The sequence below is a fragment of the Dipodomys spectabilis genome, unplaced genomic scaffold (assembly GCF_019054845.1).
Source record: "Dipodomys spectabilis isolate Male_0828 unplaced genomic scaffold, ASM1905484v1 ptg000004l, whole genome shotgun sequence".
NCBI lineage: Eukaryota > Metazoa > Chordata > Mammalia > Rodentia > Heteromyidae > Dipodomys > Dipodomys spectabilis.
Window position 1 is genome coordinate 990915 of NW_024870681.1, and position 21988 is coordinate 1012902.

At 45.8% G+C, this 21988-nt stretch overlaps 1 protein-coding gene across 3 annotated transcripts in view; it reads left to right on the forward strand.

Moving 5' to 3' along the window:
- Positions 1 to 21988, forward strand: part of Slc6a4 (solute carrier family 6 member 4) — a 44594-nt gene that overhangs the window by 15564 nt on the left and 7042 nt on the right. For all 3 annotated transcript variants that reach the window (XM_042692572.1, XM_042692582.1, XM_042692591.1), the window contains exons 2-12: positions 1101 to 1534; positions 4438 to 4572; positions 6598 to 6817; positions 9308 to 9446; positions 10084 to 10218; positions 11207 to 11310; positions 14392 to 14519; positions 16616 to 16728; positions 17293 to 17424; positions 18868 to 18967; positions 20412 to 20512. In XM_042692572.1, the coding sequence (XP_042548506.1) occupies positions 1192 to 1534; positions 4438 to 4572; positions 6598 to 6817; positions 9308 to 9446; positions 10084 to 10218; positions 11207 to 11310; positions 14392 to 14519; positions 16616 to 16728; positions 17293 to 17424; positions 18868 to 18967; positions 20412 to 20512 (1650 nt within the window). In that variant the 5' untranslated portion in view covers positions 1101 to 1191. The remainder of the gene's footprint in view (positions 1 to 1100; positions 1535 to 4437; positions 4573 to 6597; positions 6818 to 9307; positions 9447 to 10083; positions 10219 to 11206; positions 11311 to 14391; positions 14520 to 16615; positions 16729 to 17292; positions 17425 to 18867; positions 18968 to 20411; positions 20513 to 21988) is intronic.

Below are 21988 nucleotides of genomic sequence, written 5' to 3' on the forward strand. Positions count from 1 at the left end.
ACAGGGTCACCAGGCAGTGGCCCACACTCTTCTCACAGCTCTCCAGATGAGTGCCCCTGGACCATCTCCAGCACGGTAACCAGTGGCTTCCCACAGAAGCAGCTGGTGGGGAGTGGTGATGGTTATAGTAGGTGAGGTCTGCAGAGGAGGGTACATGTAGACTGGACACATCTGGGGGCAGCTAGGAGGGTGTCCTGGGACAGTGAGGGGGGCTTTCACTTCTAACCTCTGTTCCTATCCTTTTTAGACCATAACTGTCATTTATGTAAACTCTAACTTGGGGGTTCAGGTTAAATGACAGAGAGAAGACTGTAGCCATAAGAAACTTGTTTTCCCAGTTCAGTGTTGAGGGCAGGAAGTTCTGGGGCTCTTGTGTGGTGACACTGCCCTGAGAGTCTCTGAAGGGAGCTTCTCAATGTACTCTTAAGCAAGTACTTGTTCTTCAGTAGTTTGTACAACTTGGTGAGCTGCAGTCTATTTTTGTTTTATTGTTTTCTTTCCAAATTACTTTAGTGTGTTATTGTTCTTGTTTTTGTTTTTGAACTCAGGGCCTGGGAACTATCCCTGAGCTTCTTTTGCTCAAGGCTAGCACTCTACCACTTGAGCCACAGCGCCACTTTCAGCTTTTTCTGTTTATGTGGTATGGAGGAATCAAGCCCAGGGCTTTATGCATGCTAGGCAAGCACTCTACCACTGAGCCACCTTCTCAGTCCCCTTGAGTGGTTTTTTTTTTTTTGGGTCCAGTCGTGGGGCCTGAACTCTGGGCCTGGGCGCTGCCCCTCAGCTCTTCAGCTCAAGGCTAACACTCTACCACTTGAGCCACAGTGCCACTTCCGGCTTTTTTTTCTTTTTTTCTTTTGCTTATATGGTGCTGAGGAATCGAACCCAGGGCCTCAGGCATGCAAGGCAAGCGCTTTACCACTGAGCCACTTTTCCAGCCCCCCTTGGGTGTGTTTTTACACATGGTTTAGGTGAAAGATTCAATTGATTTTTTTTTTACTCCAGCAAATAGGCTGGCTCAAATATAACAGGTACATTTATAATTAATGTCAGCAAAGATGTGTGATGAGTTGATATATTTCTTGGTCCCTTTCTAACAGAGTTCTTGATCCAGTACCCTAAATCTCGAAGGAGATCCTCAAAGCCAAGCACCAAGGACTAGTCTAGGTCCTTGGCATCTTAGCCAGCAGGATGGAGACCACACCCTTGAATTCTCAGAAGGTGCTGTCAGCTTGCAAGGATGGAGAGGATTGTCAGGAAAACGGTGTTCTACAGAAAGGTATCCCTACCCCAGGGAACCAAGCAGAGTCCAGCCAAATATCTAATGGGTATTCAGCAGTTCCCAACCCCAGTGCAGGTGATGACACTCGGCACTCGATCCCAGCTGCCACCACCACCCTAGTGGCCGAGGTTCATCAAGGAGAAAGGGAGACCTGGGGCAAGAAGATGGATTTCCTCCTCTCTGTCATCGGCTATGCTGTGGACCTAGGCAACATCTGGCGCTTTCCTTACATATGTTACCAGAATGGAGGGGGTCAGTATCACGGGCCATGTGTAGTGTGGGGGCTCTGACCTGGGGCTGGGCTGTAGATCCTTGTGGGAGGCCAAAAGACAATTAAAATCTTTGTTATCCTAGATAAGTGTAGGAATGTGACTGCTTAGACTTTCTACATTAAGCTAAGAGGCAGATCTCCAGTAAGTCCAAAGCTTAGATCAACATGTCTGAGGCTTTCTGGTTTGAACTGGATGGGAGCCCTCCCAGGCTCATTCAGGTTACCAGCACCATTAGTGTTTGATTTGCTGGAGGGCCTCCTTCTCATCCTTCCCCTTCCACACTCCATCTGCCACTGAGCCAGAAGCCAGGGAATGGCCAGCCACTGCACTGGGCTGAGAGCGCCTTCATTCCTAATGGCAGCTTCTGCCCACAAGAGTCTGGAAGGTCGGGCTGGGAAGTTGGCTCAGTGGTAGAGTTCTTGTCTTGCATGCATGAGGGTTTGATTCCTCAGCACCACATAAGCAGAAAAAGCCAGAAATGGCACTGTGGCTCAAGTGGTAGAGCGCTGCTAGCCTTGAGCTGAAGACTTGAGGAACAGCACCCAGGCCCTGAGTTCAGGCACCACAACTGACCAAAAAAAAAAAAAAAAGAGTCTGGAAGGTCAGGTTTGCATAAGGAACTATTAGGAGGTGGCTCTAGGGCTCCAGATCTTCTTGGGCATTTGGATTATGTGAGATCAAAGAATGATGTCAACTTAGGTCCGGAATCTTTTAAGTTAATAGGCTGGTACAATTAATGCCAACCCCCAAACATACTTGGATATACTCATATCTCCTATGAGAATTTATTTTTTGTTGGTCGTGGGACTTGAACTCTGGGCTTGGGCACTATCCCGGTGCTCTTTAGCTCAAGGTGAGCACTCTACCACTTGAGCCATAGCACCACTTCCAGTTTTCTAGTGGTTTATTAGAGATAGGAGTCTCACGGACTTTTCTGCCTGGGCTGGCTTTGAACCTCGCTCCTCAGATCTCAGCCTCCTGAGTAGCTAGGATTACAGCCACCAGTACCCAGTTGAGAATTAGACTTTTGAGGTCAGAGACTATACTTAGATCCTTCTTGTAACCCTAAAGATGTTAAAAAACCATAGCAGACTGTAGGTATGAGCATGGGAAGCAGGGAGAGGAAGGAGAATATGTGGACCCTCTCTCTTGTCTCTCTGGGTTGATATTGGGTTAGTTATTAGAACAAGAAAAGGTCATGAAGAAATGATTTTCAAATCACTTGTGTCATTCTTTCTTCCATGGACTGACAGTTGTCCAGGTTTGCAGTATCCTTTTTTTGTGTTGTTATTGTTGTTGTTGTAGGGTTTGAACTCAGGGCCTGGGTGCTGTCCTTGAGCTCTTTCTCTCAAGGCTATTGCTCTGCCACTTTGAGCTACATCTCCACTTCTGGTTTTCTAGTAGGTAATTGAAGAGTCTCACTGCCTTTCTTGCGCCTGGGCTGGCTTTGAACCATGATCCTTAGATCTCAGCCTCCTGAGTAATGAGGAGTACAGGCATAAGCTGCCAGCACCTAGCTGGTTTGCTATATCTTAAGTACATCTGTTTTTGTGGTTGCAAAGGACTTCCTGCCCAAGAAATGCAGAAGTCATTTCCCCTTAGCTCTATAGGACTCACCTTTAGCCCTACGCATTAAGTCTGTGGTGCTATTCCCTACTATAAAGCTGGTAGCGCTAGTTGGTTTTCATAAAGGCTACCACAGAAACATAAGGTCTAATTCTCAAGCCATGTGTGCCCAAGGCAATTAAATTTTGTGTGGACCTTTCCCAGTCATACTGACTTTTAACTTTTTTAAGACCAAAAGCATTGTATAGGAGGGAAACTCTCTTGGTGCTAAAACTCAGCTGTAGGTAATTAGTCCTCAGCCTAACATTTTCAGATTCTCCTCAGCCAAGGGCCAGAAGACTTCAGCATTTTCAGCTATTTAATAGCTTTGTGCTTTTTTTTTTTCTTCCAGTCATGGGGCTGAACTCAGGGCCTGGGTGTTGTCCCTCAAGCTCTTCAGCTCAAGGCCAGTGCTCTACCACTTGAGCCACAGTGCCCAAGTTTCTGATGATTATTTGGAGAGTATCACGGACTTTCTTGCCTGGGCTGACATTGAAACGCGATCCTCAGCTCTCAAACTCCTGAATAGCTAGGATTACAGGTGTAAGCCACCAGTGCCCAGCTGCTTTGTGCTTTCTTGTTTCAGCCATGTTCCCAAAGATAGCATGTGAGGGGTCATTTCTGGCTCAGTGGCATTATGGACACATAGGCAAGTATCGGTGATCAAATGTCTGGGAGTCAGTACTAATATGTGGAGATCCAGCTCCATGACTCATAGCAGGCCTCAGCTGTGTAGATCATTGCAGGTGATCTGTGCTCAATGTTCTGTACCAATTCTATCAGGATCACTCAGGAGCCTAAAAATTAGCTTGCAGTGCATTTGTTCCTGGATGATCTGCAGTAGAACCTGGAACCTGGGATGAGTTTCTAGGCTCACCAGTGGTTGTAACATGTGGCTAGGTTTAGGAATCTCAGCTTTCCTCAGAGATTATCTGATAGGAAAGGAAGTCAAGGTTCAAGGGGAAGTAGCCCAGGCTTTTCCAAGTGGCCAGAAAGGGTGATGATGCCAGTGCTTGTGCTGTTTTCTTCCAGCTCTTTCCATTTGCTTGCAGTCCCTGTGAAACCTTGATTTCCCTGTGGAGCTCTGTCTACTGTGACTTCTGAGCAAAGCACTGAGACCAGGGACAGAGTGTCGTCACATAGCACAGGGTGGCCATGTGATGCTTGCATGTCAGGTGGCTCTGTGGTTCTCTGTGTAATTCCTCATGCCCAGGATCAGTTGGGGTGACCTGCAGAACAACATGGGCAGGAAGTAAAATTGTTTTTCATCTACCTCAGGGGCATTCCTCCTCCCCTATACCATCATGGCGATTTTCGGGGGGATCCCACTGTTTTACATGGAGCTTGCACTGGGCCAGTACCACCGAAATGGATGCATTTCTATATGGAGGAAAATCTGCCCAATTTTCAAAGGTAACTGAAGGGTTTGGGTGGATGAGGAGGGGATGCTCATCTATGGTGGGAGCTGGGATCTCTTTGGTATCTCTGGGCAATAACTTGAGTCTTTCTTTTCTTTTCTTTTTTTTTTGTCGGTCATGGGGCTTGAACTCTGGGCCTGTGTGCTGTCCCTCAGCTCTTCAGCTCAAGGCGAGCGCTCTACCACTTGAGCTACCGTGCCACTTCCGGTTTTCTCATGGTTTATTGGAGATAGGAGTCTCTCAGTCTTTCCTGCCCAGGCTGGCTTTGAACCTCAATCTTCAGATCTCAGCCTCCTGAGTAGCTAGGATTACAGGCATGAGCCACCAGCTCCCAGTTTTGAGTCTTTTCTTCTTCTTCTTTCTTTTGTGCCAGTACTGGGGCCAGTACTAGACCTTATGCTCTCCCTTAGCTTTTTTGCTTAAGGCTGGTGCTCTGTCACTTGAGCCACACCTCCACTTCCTGGTTAATTGGAGATAAATCTTTCTCAGACTTGTCTGCCCAGGCTGGCTTCAAACCAGGATCCTCAGATCTCAGCCTCCTGAATAGCTCGGATTACAGGTGTGAGCCACTGACACCTGGATAACTTGAGTTTTTGACTACTCACATGATATGAAATTGTTAAGACATAGAATAAGTGAACAAATAGCAATTTAAAAGTGTAAAGCATCAAAACACTCATGCAACTTAAATATTTATAAATATACATATGAGTAACCTGCATTGGCACTCTCCATGTCCCTATTAAAGCCCTTGGGGAATTAAATGCATAGCAATAACCATCTTTTTTTTTTAATGTACTGATGTTTGAGCTCAGAGGCCTATGCTTTCTACACAGACACTCTACTACTTGAGTCACTCTACCAGCCCCTTTTTGTGTGTGCCATGCTGGGACTGGATCTCAGGACGTAGGTGCTGTCTTTGAGCCTTTTTTTCTTTTCTTTTTTTTTTTTTTTTTGGTCATGGGGCTTGGGCACTGTCTCTCAGCTCTTCAGCTCAAGGTGAGCACTCTACCGCATGAGCCACAGCACCACTTCTGGTTTTCTGGTGGTTAATTGGAGATAAGAGTCTCACATTTTCCTGCCTGGGCTGGCTTTGAACTGTGATCCTCAGATCTCAGCCTCCTGAGTAGCTAGGATTACAGGTATGAGCCAACAGTGCCCAGCTATCTTTGACCTTTTTGCTCAAGATTAGTAATCTACTGCTTGAGCCACATCTCCACTTCTGGCTTCTTGCTAGTTAATCAGAGATAAGAATCTCATGGGTGGAAGTGACGATATAGCTCAAGTGGTAGAGCATTAGCCTTGAGCTGAAGAGCTGAGGGACAGCGCTCAGGCCCAGAGTTAAAGCCCCATGACCGACCAAAAAAAAAAAAAAAAGAATCTCATGGAGTTTCCTGTTCAGTCTTGCTTCAAACCTCTACCTCAGTACTCAGCCTCCTGAGTAGAATTACAAACATGATCCACTGGTGCTCAGCTCAGTGATGGTTATTTATTTATTTATTTATTGTCTGTCATAGGGCTTGAACTCTGGGCCTGGGCACTGTCCCTCAGCTCTTCAGCTCAAGGCTAGTGCTGTACCTCTTGAGCCACAGCGCCACTTCCAGTTTTCTGGTAGTTTACTGTAGATGAGTTCCATGCACTTTCCTGCCCAGGCTAGCTTTGAACTGTGATCCTCAGATCTTAGCTTCTTGAGTAGCTTGAGCCACTGGTGCCAAGTTGTGCTTTATGCCTGAGTCAGTCCATAGCAGGATCGTCTATTCATGCTTCCCTGTGTTGCTGTGATGACAGGCACACACCACCTCACCCAGAGTCTTGAGGACATTCTTCCCCCAATTGCTGACTTGGACTGGCCTTGAACTGCAAAACATCCTCACATCTCTGCCTGCTAAGGATTTTTGGCTTGAGCAACTATACCCAGCAACAGTAACCAGTTTTGCCCCTTACCTGGGCTATGAGTTTTCTGGTGGCCTTTCGCTATTGGGCTGCCCTTTGAACTTGGCCCCTCTCACTCCCTGCCTAGGAATTGGCTATGCCATCTGCATCATTGCCTTCTACATTGCCTCCTACTACAATACCATCATGGCCTGGGCACTCTACTACCTCATCTCCTCCTTCACGGACCAGCTACCCTGGACCAGCTGCAAGAACTCCTGGAACACTGGCAACTGCACCAACTACTTCTCGGAGGACAACATCACCTGGACACTCCATTCCACATCCCCCGCCGAAGAATTTTACACGTAAGTGCATGTGAGGAAAGGGGGTGGTCTGTTAAGGGACAGCCATACCTTTGGGGATTGCCGTCTTAGGAAGGAGGCAGGGGCTAAGGTCTTCACATCTCTGCTGGTGGGTTTCGGAAATAATGAAGTTGTGGGCTGGGAAGGTGGCTCAGTGGTAGACGCTTGCCTTACATGCATGAGGCCCCGGGTTCAATTCCTCAGCACCACATAAGCAGAAAAAACCGGAAGTGGCACTGTAGCTCAAGTGGTAGAGCACTAGCCTTGAGCTGAAGAGCTGAGGGACAGTGCCCAGGACCAGAGTTCAGGCCCCACAATCCACAAAATAATAATAATAACAATAATAATAATAATAATAATGAAGTTGTTAGGGATGGGGGAGCAAATATGAATGAGGAGGTGGCAGAGCTGGCCCTGCAGGTTCTGGAGTTGGGAAACTACCTTGAATAGTCTCTGATCTAGCCCTTGTGTACTACTAGCCTCCTCTACGTGTGCCAGGCCAGGCTGCTGCACCATGTCCTACCAAACCCTTACCTTCACTTTCCAAAATACCTCTCCTCTATCAAGTCTACCCTTCATCCTGCTTCTCCTCCGAGCCAACTGCTTCTACAATAATCCAAAACATGTACACACATGCACGTGTATGTGTACAATAAAGGCCCTTGTGCATACATGTACACAGTACACATGTGTGCAGACAGGTTACCATGCTACAGATCTGTCCCAGCATCTTGCACATGCTAGGGGGGCACTCTACCACTGAGCTACAACCCCCTGGCCAGTAGTTTCTTTTCTGAAATGCCAACTGTTTTAGATGGACACAAATGCTTGTCAAAAGTATGGCTTTTGATAGTTTTATATTATCATCCCTTTGAGTAAGTGGATCAATATTCCTCCCTAGGGGCCAATAGATTGAATGGCTGTTTTATTTTTTGTTTGGTCAGTCGTGGGGCTTGAACTTGGCCTGGACACTGTGCCTGAGTTTTGATTTTTTTTTGTTTTTTGGTTTTTTCTTTTTGGGTCTGGTCGTCAGGCCTGAACTCTGGGCCTGGGCGCTGTTCCTCAGCAATTCAGCTCAAGGCTAGCACTCTATCACTTGAGCCACAGCGCCACTTCCAGCTTTTTTTTTCCTGCTTATGTGGTGCTGAGGAATTGAACCCAAGGCAAGCACTCTACCACTGAGCCACCTTCCCAGCCCCAATGCCTGAGTTTTTTTGCTCAAAGCTAGTGCTCTAGCACTTTGAGTCACAGCTCCACTTCTGATTTTCTCTTGGTTAATTGGAAATAAGAGATTCACAGACTTTCCTGCCTGGACTGGCTTCAAACCATGAACCTCAGGTCTCAACCTCCTAAGTAGCTAGGATTATAGGCACGAGCCATCAGCACCCAGCTTGCCAGTAGTATTTTTTTTTTTTGTCAGTTGTGGGGCTTGAACTCTGGGCCTGGGCACTGTCCCTAAGCTCTTAAGCTCTTCAGCTAAAGGTACATGCTTTACCACTTGAGCTAAGTGCCATTTGCGGTTTTCTGGTGGTTAATTGGAGTCTCAGACTTTCCTGCCTGGGCTGGCTTTGAACTATGATACTCAGATCTCAGCCTCCTGAGTAGCTAGGATTGCAGGCGTGAGCCACGGGTGCCTGGCACCAGTAGTATTTTTTTTTTTTTTTTTGGTCGGTTCTGGGACCTGAACTCTGACCCTCAGCTCTTCAGTTCAAAGCTCTTGCTCTACCACTTGAGCCACAGTACCACTTCTGGCTTTTTCTGTTTATGTGGTACTGAGGAACCAAACCCAGGGTCTCATGCATGCAAGGCAAGCAATCTACCACTGAACCACCTTCCCAGCCCCACTAGTAATCTTTTTAATGCAGGAATTTTAGGCAATGGTAGCCTAAAGACAGAGCTACTTTGATGTGAGGGAAGAGGCCCAAATAAGTCATCATATATACCAGGTGCTGATGGTTCACATCTGTAATTCTAGCTACTCAGAGGCTAAGCTCTGACAACCATGGTTTGAAAGCCTGAGCTGAAAAGGCCAAGAGACTCTTATCTCCAATTAACCAGCAAAAAGCTGGAAGTGGAGCTGTGGCTCAAGTGGTAGAGTGTCAGCCTTGATTGAAAAAGCTCAAAGAGTACATGAGGCCCTGAGTTCAAGCCCCAGTACTCCTCCTCCCCTCCTCCCCCCCCCCCCCCCCCCCACAATGTCCTCATGTACCTGAAAGGCAGTCATGTTGGTCATCACATTCAGGTGCTAAGCGACACAGGTGGAAGCAGGAAGTCAGCCTTTGGGCTGGGTGCACTTCTGAGGTTGTTGGCTGAATGCACTGCTTTCCCCTTCAGGGTCAGTGGGGCCCACTGTAGCCCTTGTTGAGGATTAGTGACCGCTTTTGTTGCAGCAGTGTGCCCTTCTTTCTTGGCAAACCTGCTGGAGGTGTCACATATCAGATGTGCTCAGGTCCCTGTCCAGATTCTCTCATGGGCTTTCCTTTGTCACTCTAGACGCCATGTCCTGCAGATCCACCGCTCTAAGGGACTCCAGGACCTAGGGGGCATCAGCTGGCAGCTGGCCCTCTGCATCATGCTCATCTTCACTATTATCTACTTCAGCATCTGGAAAGGTGTCAAAACATCTGGCAAGGTGAGGACTCTGGCTGCTGATCCAGGCCTGCCCAAGGGCCCCATGGGAGAGCTCTAACTCAGAACCCAGTATCTATACAGATACTAGTCAGGGGATTGTTTTCATCAACACTAAACATACTCTTCCTCTACATCTGTTTGAAGATCTTAGAAATGGGCCAATCCCATTTACTTGTATGGGCATGTAAGTAAGGGGTATGACACAGCAACTTTACATTTAAAAACTTATGTAACTTTTGTTGTTGTTAAAAATCCCTTTAACCTACTGGTAGAGTCACAGTTACTAACAGTGGCAGTAATTTTCTGAGAAACCATTGTGGGCCATGCCCATGCTTGATCTATATTGGCTAACGTACTTCCTGCTACTTAACTGTCCCTACCTTACACATGTAAGCCAGGCTGTCTTGGCTTAGAGGAAGGTAGTACTGGTTAAATCAGATTCCTATCCATGTGATTCTGAAGCCAGTTAACTTTCTGCCACATATTTCCTCCTAAAATGACTGGGGGAAGAAAAATAAAGTGTAGTTCTTTCCCAGAGGTCTTCAGGAGTAGAAGCCTCTACATATACCCATTTCCCTTCCTTGATGTCCTGGGAATAGTATGGTAATAACCTGTGTTTCCCTTCTACCTCCTTACAGGTGGTGTGGGTGACAGCCACCTTCCCTTACATCATTCTTTCTGTCCTTCTGGTGAGGGGTGCCACCCTTCCTGGAGCCTGGAGGGGTGTTGTCTTCTACTTGAAACCCAATTGGCAGAAACTCCTAGAGACAGGGGTAAGATATTGAAGGAAACTGCATGCACCTGGCATTTACTAGATGAGCTAGCTCTTTCTCCTTCAAAGAGGACGGTAGGAACAACTGAAATTCACTGTGAAGTCTGTAATGATACTTTAACTACAAATATAAGCATGAAAAGTATAGTTGCGCAGGGTGCAAGTTCCTTATGCTTGTAATGCCAGTAAGTCAACAGGCTGAGACCTGGAGGATCATGATTTGAAGCCAGGACTGGCCAGAAAAGTCAGGATTCCATCTCCAGTTAACTAGCAAAATGCCAGACTAAAGGCATGGCTCAAGTTGGGAAACTCTAGCTGTGAGCAAACAAACCAATTAATCATGACAGCCCTGAATTCAAACTCTAGAACCAGAACACACACACAAAAAGTATAATTGAGCGGCTGGGAAGGTGACTCAGTGGTAGAGCTCAGAGTTCAGGCCTCATGACCGGAGACACACACACACACACACACACACACACACACACACACACACACACACACACACACACACACACACACACACACACACACACACACACACACACACACACACACACACACACACACACACACACACACGGTTGGGAATGTGGCGTAGTGGTAGAATGCTTGCCTAGCATTCATAAAGCCTTGGGTTCAATTCCTCAGTTCTACATAAACAGAAAAAGCCAGAAATGGTGCTCAAGTGGTAGAGTGCTAGCCTTGAGCAAAAGCAGCTCGGGGACAGTGCCCATGCTCTGAGTTCAAGATCCACAACCAACAATAAAAATACACTGGAGGCTACTGGATGGACTTATGTCTAAAAGATAGAGAAATTACGTATATTTCACTGGCTATGTTGTCTATCTCTAGAATGAGTCTTGAAAAGATGGGGTTTGTCCTATATTTTGTCACATGGAGACATGAGAGGTACTGGCCTGCTGGTGCCCAGTGCTGGTCGGGCTCTCGTCCCTTGCCCTCATGTCCTTTGCTCTGCTGTGTTCCAGGTATGGGTGGATGCTGCTGCTCAGATCTTCTTCTCTCTTGGGCCAGGCTTTGGGGTCCTCCTAGCTTTTGCCAGTTACAACAAGTTCAACAACAACTGTTATCAGTGAGTATCTGAGGCCCCCAACCGAAGTTTGGAAGTGGAGCAAGCAAAAGCCAGCTAGTTTGGGAGAAAGTGATTAAACCGACAGCCTTAAACCTGGCTGGGTTCTGGTCAACCAGGTTCACCCCCGGGGGTGCTACCAGCCCCTGGTTATTCACCCATGGCCATAGAGCTCACTCAAGCCTTAACACAGGCCACTAATAGAGGTCCCAGGCCACTTCTGTTTTGTAAGGGTCCCAATCTGTAAAACTAGTAATTAAAGAATTCTGGGTCCTAGTGGGAGATGGCAGGTAACAGTGGGGGAAGGAGGGTGAATATACACATAACAACTTTATGTAGTAGACACATAGGTAAGTAAACTCAATGAGACTGATTTGGAAAGAGCAAGAGGAAAGAAGAGAGAATGATAGTGAGAATGACTGATCAAGATATATTATATGCATAAATGGACATGTTAAATGGCATACTCTCATACAACTCATTGATGCTAATTAAAAATTCTTTTTTTTTTCTCTTTTGGTTGGTCCTAGGCACTGTCCCTGAGCTCTTCAGCTTAAGGCTAATGCTCTACCACTTGAGCCACAGTGCCACTTCCAGCCTTTTTGTGTTTATGTGGTACTGAGGAATCAAACCCAGGGCCTCATGCATGTGAGGCAAGCAATCTACCACTGAGCCACCTTCCAGCCCCCCTAATTAAAAATTCTACAGTAGGTTTATAAATATTACAACATAGAACTAAATATTTAAGCGTAATGAGTTAATATGTTTACAAAATTATGTGTTGATTTGTTTATACAAAAGTGTGATTGAGCCGGGTGCCAGTGGCTCATGCCTGTAATCCTAGCTACCCAGGAGTCTGAGATCTGAGGATTGTGGTTCAAACCCAGCCCGGGCAAGAAAGTCCATGAGACTCTTATCTCCAATAAACCACTAGAAAACCGGAAGTGGCACTGTAGCTCAAGTGGTAGAGTGTTCGCCTTGAGCTGAAGAGCACAGGGACAGTGCCCAAGCCCAGACTTCAAGCACCACAACCAACAACAACAACAAAAAAAGTATGATTGAATTATTTCAGCTAACATGTCATAATTAGAAAAATCATGCTTCTGATTGGTGCTAGTCCTAAGGCTTGAAATCTAGGCCTGAGCTCTGTCACTGAGCTTTTTTTTTGTCAGTCATGGGGCTTGAACTCTGGGCCTTGGCGCTGTCCCTCAGCTCTTCAGCTCAAGGCGAGCACTCTACCTCTTGAGCCACAGCGCCACTTCCGGTTTTCTAGTGGTTTATTGGAGATCAGAGTTTCACGGACTTTTCTGCCCAGGCTGGCTTTGAACCGTGATCCTCAGATCTCAGCCTCCTGAGTAGCTAGGATTACAGGCATGAGCCACTGGCGCCCAGCTTTCACTGAGCTTTTTTGCTCAAGGCTAGCACTCTATCACTTGAGCCATAGCACCATTCCCAGCTTTTTGAAGTTTACTGGAAATAAGAGTAATGCAGACTTTCCTTCCCTAGGCTGGCTTCAAACTGTAATCCTCGGATCTCAGCCTCCTGAGTAGCTAGGGTGACAGGTGTGAGCCACCGCTACACTTAAGATTATTATTATTGGTAGTTGTGGTGGTGGTGGTCATAGGGCTTGAACTCAGGGCCTGGGTGCTATCTCTGAGCTTTTTCAGCTCAAGGCTAGTGCTCTACCACAGCTTTGAGCCACAGTGCCACTTCTGTTGTTAATTGGACATGAATCTCACAGACTTTTCTGTTCAGGCTTACTTTGAACCCCAATCCTCAGATCTCAGCCTCTTGAGTAGCTAGGATTATAGGTGTGAGCCACCAGCACCTGGTTCTGAAGGTATTTTAACGAACGCTGTTCCAATAATGACGTGTTACTCATCACCTTTAGACGTTAGTGTCCTATCATAGATGGTGATGTCCAATACTCACTTTGTGCTATTCATTTGTGCTATTCATTTGTGCTATTTTTTTTGCAGTTCTGATTGGACTCAGAGCCTTGTACTTGCTAGATGGGTGCTCTACCACTTGAGACCCATCTCCAGCCTGAGAATTATTTTTAAAAAATGGAGGCAGGGCAGGCACCACTGGCTCCTGCCTATAATCCTAGCTATTTAAGAGGCTATCTGAGGATCAAGATTCAAATCCAGACTGAGAAGTCTGTGAAACTCTTGATCTCCAATTAACCAGCAAAAGCTGGAAGTGGACTGTGGCTCAAGTGCTAGAGTTTCAGCTTTGAGTGAGAAAGCCCTGAAACTAAGCCTCACCACACACACACACACACACACACACACACACACACACACACACACACACACACACACACACACACACACACACACACACACACACACACACACACACACACACACACACACACACACACACACACACACACACACAGAGTGTCAGAGTATCTGCATGGGCACCCTGTAACTTGATCAGTAGATGGACTGTGGCTCAAGTGCTAGAATTTCAGCTTTGAGTGAGAAAGCCCTGAAACCAAGCCTCACCACCCCCCCCCCCCCACACACACACACAGTGTCAGAGTATCTGCATGGGCATCCTGTAACTTGATCAGTAGATGGACTGTGGCTCAAGTGCTAGAATTTCAGCTTTGAGTGAGAAAGCCCTGAAACCAAGCCTCACCACCCCCCCCCCCCACACACACACACAGTGTCAGAGTATCTGCATGGGCATCCTGTAACTTGATCAGTAGATGTTCAAATCTAAAACCGAAGACTTCACAAATGTGATGCCAAGGCCTGGTCCTGGCCCCCACTCCAGCCTGCACACTACTCCGGAGCAGTGCCTCACCTGTCTGCCCTAGAACAATCTGTTCTATGTTGTTTCATGCCTCCTAAAACCCTTGTACCTGATACTCTCCTCACACAATGGATGGTGGTCATAGCATTTGTGCTTCAAGCCTTGGGGAATTTTTTTTTTTGTTTGAGAAAGAAGAGTATCAGAGCAGACTAGAGGTTCCTTTGAGCCATGGAAGTCTGTCTTCAACAGGGCAGGCAGACAGGTACTTAGAATCTCCATCCCAAAACTGTTTCAGACTTCTTGGGTTTTCTGCTTTAGAGATGCCCTGGTGACCAGTATGGTAAACTGCATGACCAGTTTTGTTTCGGGATTTGTCATCTTCACGGTGCTCGGATATATGGCTGAGATGAGGAATGAAGATGTATCTGAGGTGGCCAAAGATGCAGGTAGGGCTCAGGCTCTGTTTACTGAATTGCTATGTTTGGTGTCTCTAGAAATATCTAGCTTCTGAATCATTTCTAATTGACCCTTTAAATTTTCATATTTGGGAGAAACTTGATGGCTTAGAGATCTCAACCTTTTCCATGTGTTGAATAGGGTAGTTCCCTTGAGACCAGTTCTGGGGCCTTCAACACATGATGGACTTGAAAATGACTTTGATGATGGCTTTAAAACCAGTGAGAATGTAACAAGGTGCAAGTGGCTCATGCCTATAATCCTAGCTATTCAGGAGGCTGAGATCTGAGCATCACAGTTTGAAGCCAGCCCTGGCAGAAAAGTTTGTGAGACTCTTATCTCCATTTAACCACTAAAGAGCCAGAAATAGGGTTGTGGCTAAGTGGTAGAGTGCTAGGCTTGAGCACAAAACCTCAGGCCCCAAATTCCAGCCCCAGAACCAGCACAACAAACAAAAACAGAGTGGGTGCTGTGATAATCTTGTGATGGTCCAGTCTTTTAGACAAGTAATCACTAATCCTGAATACTGCCCATTGCTGATGTGGCCACCTATTTTTTTTTTTTTTTTTTTTTTTTTGTCGGTCGTGGGGCTTGAACTCTGGGCCTGGGCACTGTCCTTCAGCTCTTCAGCTCAAGGCGAGCGCTCTACCACTTGAGCTACAGCGCCACTTCCGGTTTTCTGGTGGTTTATTGGAGATAGGAGTCTCACGGTCTCTCCTGCCCGGGCTGGCTTTGAACCGCGATCCTCAGATCTCAGCCTCCTGAGTAGCTAGGATTACAGGCGTGAGCCACCAGCGCCCGGCTTGATGTGGCCACCTATTTATTGTAGGTTTTCATATATAAATAAAAAGCATGATACCCGTTGAAAAGATCTAGTGGCGTTCCAGCACTTTCTCATGAATATACTTGTGGATTTAGCTTGATTTTTAAAAAAAATCGGGTCCTGATCCTAGGATTTGAAATCAGGGCCTGCATGCTGTCCCTGAGATTTTGTGCTCAAGACTAGTGCTTAAGCTACAACTCCCTTCTGGCTTTTTGGTGATTAATTGTCTGTAAGAGTCTCATGGACTTTCCTTCCCAGGCTACTCAGCCCCTTGAGTAGCTAGGATTACAGGCATGTGGCGCAGATGCCTGGTTTGGCCTGTTTTGATCAACACCATACTCCAAGGCATCACTACCTAACCCATGATAGGTTGAAAACTTGTCATTCACAAAGGAACTTGAAAATAAAGGACATTTATTCCCTTTCCTACTGTTTTAGAGCAGGGACAACATTAGCAGGGACTTAAAAAGCTATGGGACAGGGCTGGGAAGGTGGCTCATTGGTAGAGTGCTTGCCTTGCATGCATGAGACCCTGGGTTCAATTCCTCAGCACCACATAAGCAGTAAAAGCTGGAAGTGGCACCATGGCTCAAATGGTAGAGTGCTAGCCTTGAGCTGAATAGTTGACGGATAGTACCCAGGCCCAGGGTTCAGGCCCCACGACTGACCCCCACCCCCCCCCCCCCCAAAAAAAAAAAAGCTGTGGGACATTACAATCCTGGCCCTGAAACTAAGTTACCAAATTGTCACATAGTAGAAACTTTGTACTGCTTTGCTAGTCTCAGGATTTTGTTCCCATTCCTCATGTTAACCAAGGGCACACCATTTTCTTTCTTTTTTTTTTTTTTTGTTGGTCATGGAGCTTGAACTCTGGGCCTGAGTGTTGTCCCTCAGCTCTTCAGCTCAAGGCTAGTGCTCTACCACTTGAGCTATAGCACCACTTCTGGTTTTCTGGTGGTTTATTGGAGATAAGAGTTTCACGGACTTTCCTGCCCGGGCTGGCTTTGAAGCACGATCTTCAGATCTCAGCCTCCTGAGTAGCTAGGATTACAGGTGTGAGCCACCGGCACCTGGCTAGGAACACGCCATTTTCATTCTTCCCTTCCAGGATGATGAGGTGAGAAAGTGCTTAGTAGCCATCAAATTTCAATTCATGGTGAAGGTCATGTGAAGAGGACTGCAGTTTTTGGTGTAGTTGTTTTATTCTTTAACATCTTTGTAGGAAAGATCTTAGCAACTGCCTCCCCCTCTTCTATGTCTCAGGTCCCAGCCTCCTCTTCATCACATATGCAGAGGCCATAGCCAACATGCCAGCAGCTACATTCTTTGCCATCATCTTCTTCCTCATGTTAATCACACTGGGCTTGGACAGCACGGTGAGTGAATGGAGGGAAACTGGCTTCTGGAAGGAGGAGGAGGAGGAAGACGGACTGATCTCTCCTACTCTGGCCCTCTCAGGCAGTGTTGGCTGCTCCTTCTTGCTGCTTCCCACACTCTGGTGCACTCCTGGGCAATGGCACCTATTTCCCCTAGGACAGCAGAGTGTCACTATTAGGAAAATGCAGGGGAAATTCCTGGCACAGGTGAAGGGTTCAGTATTGTGAATTCCTCATTGTGTTAACCCTTGACCAGGTGATGGCACTTTATGCTCTGGCCAGTACTCAGCTCAATGCCTTGTACTTATTTGTGTGGAGAAACTAGGTGTTGACTTTTCTAGCAGAACCAGTCTCCCCAAGAGACCTTATACACTAAAGTTCTGTCCCTGTGCTATGTTTTCTTCCCTAGATATCCTTAGTGCTTTCAGATGTGTTCATGAATAGCAGAACTAGGGATGATCAGCTTGACTGATCACTCAGCAATCTTTCCTTTCCTTCTGTTTACTGTCTGAGGCAGAGACTTGTCCTAAAGCTTCCACTGTAACTGTTGGCATGTATTCTCAGTTTGCAGGCTTGGAGGGGGTGATCACAGCTGTGCTGGATGAGTTTCCACACATCTGGGCCAAGCGCCGGGAGTGGTTTGTGCTCATTGTGGTCATAACGTGTTTCTTTGGATCTTTAATGACCTTAACTTTTGTAAGTACCAGCGCCCTTGGCTTTGACTTGGCCTCAAAGTCAAGACCATGCTAAAAAATGTTTTCCTTCTGTCATCACAGAGTGCCCTTGTTTGGACCTAAAGAAGTGTGTGGGGAGATTGCTGTTGGCATTATGAAATTTGTCATGGGCTGGGGGATGTCTCTAAGTGGTAGAGTTGAATCCCCAGCACTGGGGATAAAGAAAGTTCATCACCAAGGAGAAGACAAGTTGTTTCTGATAGCATCCATTTGTAGAATCTATGTATGGTATCTGGACTCTTAACATTTTAATATAGATCCAATTATATTTCAGGCTTGGCAAAATGCTTGGAGAAAAACTAGGACTTACATTTCCAGTCTATTTCCATTCTTTAGGACTGCTTTCAGTATGTTGCCCTGATGTTTTGATTTGCAGAACATTTGAAGGCTGACTTATTTTTTTGTGTGCGTGTGCTGCTTCTGGGGCTTGAACTAAGGTCCTGGACATTGTCCCTGAGATTGTTTTTCTCAAGGCTAGTGCTTTTCTATTTGACCCACAGTGCCATATTGAGCTTTTCCTCAGTAGTTTATTGGAGCTAAGAATCTCATGGACTTTCCTGCCCGGGCTGACTTCAAACCAAGATCCTCAGATCTCAGCCTCCTGAGTAGCTAGGATTACAGGATGATCCATTGGCACCTGGCTGAGGCTGGCATCTTATGTGGGTAATGCTACCTAGTCTCCTCTAGAACTTTCAATGATAAAGAAGTCAGACCTTCTCCAGCCATTTTTTTTCTTTTTTGATAGCTGAGGCAAATATGGGAAAGTATGTATCAGATAGTATCCACTGAGCTCCTAGGCTTATGTCCTAACTCAGGCAGATTTTGCAGATAGACCTCTTTAAACCATGATCCCATGGCTCTGGAGTGTCAGCAGAGTCGACTAGGGGCTGTGTAGAACCCAACAGGAGTTGGGATAGAAGGCAAAACTATGATCAAGGCAGTCAATGTGTCTGGCATCATGGGCTCTCCCAGATTTAGTGTTTATAGGTGGGAGTTCTCCACAGTGATGGTGGTCACTAATTTTACAAAGTTGAAAATAGATCCAGAGGCCCTTTGGAGTATGCCTCTTAAAACTTGGGAAGAGGAAAAAAGAAAGATGTGCTCTGGGGCTGAGTTGCTCAGTGGTGGAGCACTTGCTTCATGTGTACCAGGCCCTGGGTCCCATCCTTAGCACCACTAAAAAAATTAAAAAGTGCTCCATAGGACAAGCAAAGGAGTCTGGTGAGGCGAAACCTAGCCCACTTTCAAAGGCCACTCCAAGAGGCAGGCAGTAGAGAACATAAGACTGGGTCCAAGCTGATAATTTCCTAGCATTACTCTCGGTTCAGAAGCTTTTGCAGCCTCTGTGGCAAGTAGAGGCAGTGCCTTAGAGGGTCCATAACCAAATCTGTGATGTGGTTCCCAGGGAGGGGCCTACGTGGTGAAGCTGCTGGAGGAGTATGCCACAGGGCCTGCGGTACTCACTGTCGCGCTTATAGAAGCAGTCGCTGTGTCCTGGTTCTATGGTAAGTTCTGTCTCCTGCCAGTGGAGATCTTTCTATCCTACCTGCAGCTTTTACAGAGAGAAGGACTAATTTCTCAGACAGAAGGAAAGGGCAGTGGACCTCCTGAACTTCCTGATGAGCCATGTAAAATGCCAGCTGAGTACTTTCTTCAGAATTATCTTCTTTTTCTCTGTGCTCCATAGAGTAGGTTGCCTGTGCTCTGGGGGAAAGACACTTCTTTCAGGTCTGAAGATGAATGCTTACCCAGTAGGAGCAGCTAATGTAGTTTGTTTAGATTATCTACAGTAGTGTTTTAAGATCCAGATGGGCTCTAAGAATCAGAGACAATACGGAATTAGTGAACAGTGAATGCATCTTGAGGTACAATATCCTATTGTTAAATATGTCAAGTAAGAGCTCCCTCCAGAGCTTAGTCTTAGTGTTATCTGTCAGTAAATTCCCCAATTCATGCCTCTAGTCCTGGAATGAGCTTTGATGAAGATGAAACCACCAGGTGTACAGGAAGTAAGCAGATGTGGGCCCACTGAATGAGGTGCCAAGACCCTGTTGGTGTGGATAGGGGAGGAAAGAGATCATTAAAACAAAGATCTCCAGTTCAGAGATATATCTCTCCAATGGGTGAGGCCAAGTGGCAGAGCACTAGTCTAGCAAGCTCAAGGGCCTGGGCTCATTCCCCAGTGCTAGGAAAAGAAAAATCAATTAGCTCATTCTAAAAATGAATTTGTTTTCCCATTTTCTAGGATAATAAAACAGCTTTAATGTAGTAGTTATTACACATGAACAAGAGGAAAGGGCCCGTGTGAATTGCACATGGGCCTAGTTTTTTTAAAAAGAAATCCTTACCTGGTCAGCAGTTCAGAGAACAAAGTTCAAAGTACAAAATGCACAGCAGATTTGCCCCTAGAAGCCCCGGGGACTGTCAGGGAAACAACCACAGAGCACTTTCTCTTTTGCAGTTTCGTGTCTGTTGGTGGAAGTTCTCACTTCTGGGACAGTAACTTTTTATAGAAGAACCTTGATCTGGTATATGAACAGACAATATTGTGGTTAAAAATTTCCCTTGAAAGTTTACAGAGTAGGGTCAAAGTTGATATCTGCTGGGCTGGTTCATCATTCCTAAATAAAATTCAACTCTTTCCTGTAATAGCAGTAAAATCAAGTCTATGCTGAGATCTTAAGACAGTGTAGGCACAATGGGAGGTGGGGGGAACTTCAAGTCTCTTTCCAAATGTCCACCATGAGCTTTGCTTGCTATAAAAGTACACAGCTATGTGTCCTTGAACCACTCAGGTGAAGACATTTTAGAGCTATTATACATGTTCAGGTCAGGAATTTCAACTGTCTTCCTCCTAGTCATTCCCAGTGCTGATCCCAGTGATTCTGACTAGCTCTGAGAAGTGGGGGAGAATATCACTTAATCAGTGCCTCTTTGGGATGATTTTAGGCATCACTCAGTTCTGCAATGACGTGAAAGAAATGCTTGGTTTCAGCCCTGGATGGTTCTGGAGGATCTGTTGGGTAGCCATCAGCCCTCTGTTTCTACTGGTGAGTTAATTCTTAACTCCTTTGTGGTCTAGGGAAATAATTGCCTCCAGACACATTTTAAAAAATGTATCATATATAACATACATACAGAACATATATACAGACCTGCCCTAAGAACTGCAGGAACTCTTGGGTGAACAACTACAGAGCACCTCCCTTTCATAAGTATAGATCTCAAAGATATTTTATAAAATAAGTACTACTATGTAGTCCAAACCATGTCAAGAAACAGAAACAGGTCAGCACTTCAGAAACTCCTCTTCTGACATCTAATACCTCAGAACAGTCTTGGCTTCAGTCACATTAGTACATCATCACTTATTGCATAATAATGATAAATACAATTTATTGAACACTACGAGGGTGGACTTTGCTTTAAATGTACTGCTCTTTTAATCCTTATGATAATTCTGTGAAGTAGTTACAATGCTAATACTCTGATTTTACATTTAAGGAAATTGAGGCTTAGTGACATTAAAGTCACATAGCAAGAAAGAACTAAGATAAAGGAGAGATTATGCTGCTCCCAAGAAGAGTCTTAGCAATTTCATGTTTTATTTTCACATACATGCTTTTATTAGCATCCATTAGTTATTCAAGGGGGTTTCACTGAGACATTTCCATGCATACTGTATGCGTCTCCTTGAAGAGGCCCCTCAAGCATAGGTCCAAATCAAAAGGAGAATCCACCTGTTGCCAAAGGACCTGGACCTGGGTTAGTCCATTTGTCAAGGTGTGTTTAATATTCACTTTATCTTACCTGGTATCCACATGGAGAGGCCTTTGTCCAAAGATGAATAATGCTTGCTGGCTGACAGTGTGCACTAAGGTATCCTGGAAAACCCACATTGTATGCATCAACAGGGAAAACTCTTCAGTTGTTTCATTTATCCGTAATTCTTTTTTGGGGGGATGTTGATCTTTTAGAACCAGGAAGCTTGTGAGAACATCCCACTTTGTGTCAGGACCTCTTTTTACCATACGGCTACCCCTTCTTCCTTTCAAAAGAGCCATTTGCATTGTATTTTGATTTTGAGACAGCCCTTTATATTTTTCGTATCTTTGTGTACTCACATTTCTTCTCATGTCTGTGACAATTCATGTCTCTCTCTACCCAGAAACTCCTCCTGACTTCCATTTTCCTAGACTTAAGAGGCTTTCAAAACCAAACCAATATATGCACCAAGCAAGACGCATTCCCAGGGCACAGGTGTAAACACTAGGCTCCAGAATTTCCTTAAATCTTGGTCTGGTACTTTAGCAGCTTGCAGTGGGGTGCACTGTTGGGTGGGGTCTGTGTTGCCTGTGCTGGTCTTGAACTCGAGCCCAGGCAATCCTTCTACCTCAGTTTCCCTTGCCTGGCTCTATCGATCTATCTGTCTATCTATCTGTCTATCTATCTGTCTATCTATCTGTCTATCTATCTATCTATCTATCTATTTGATCTACAAGTTTCAGCAAGAGCTTTGAACTGAA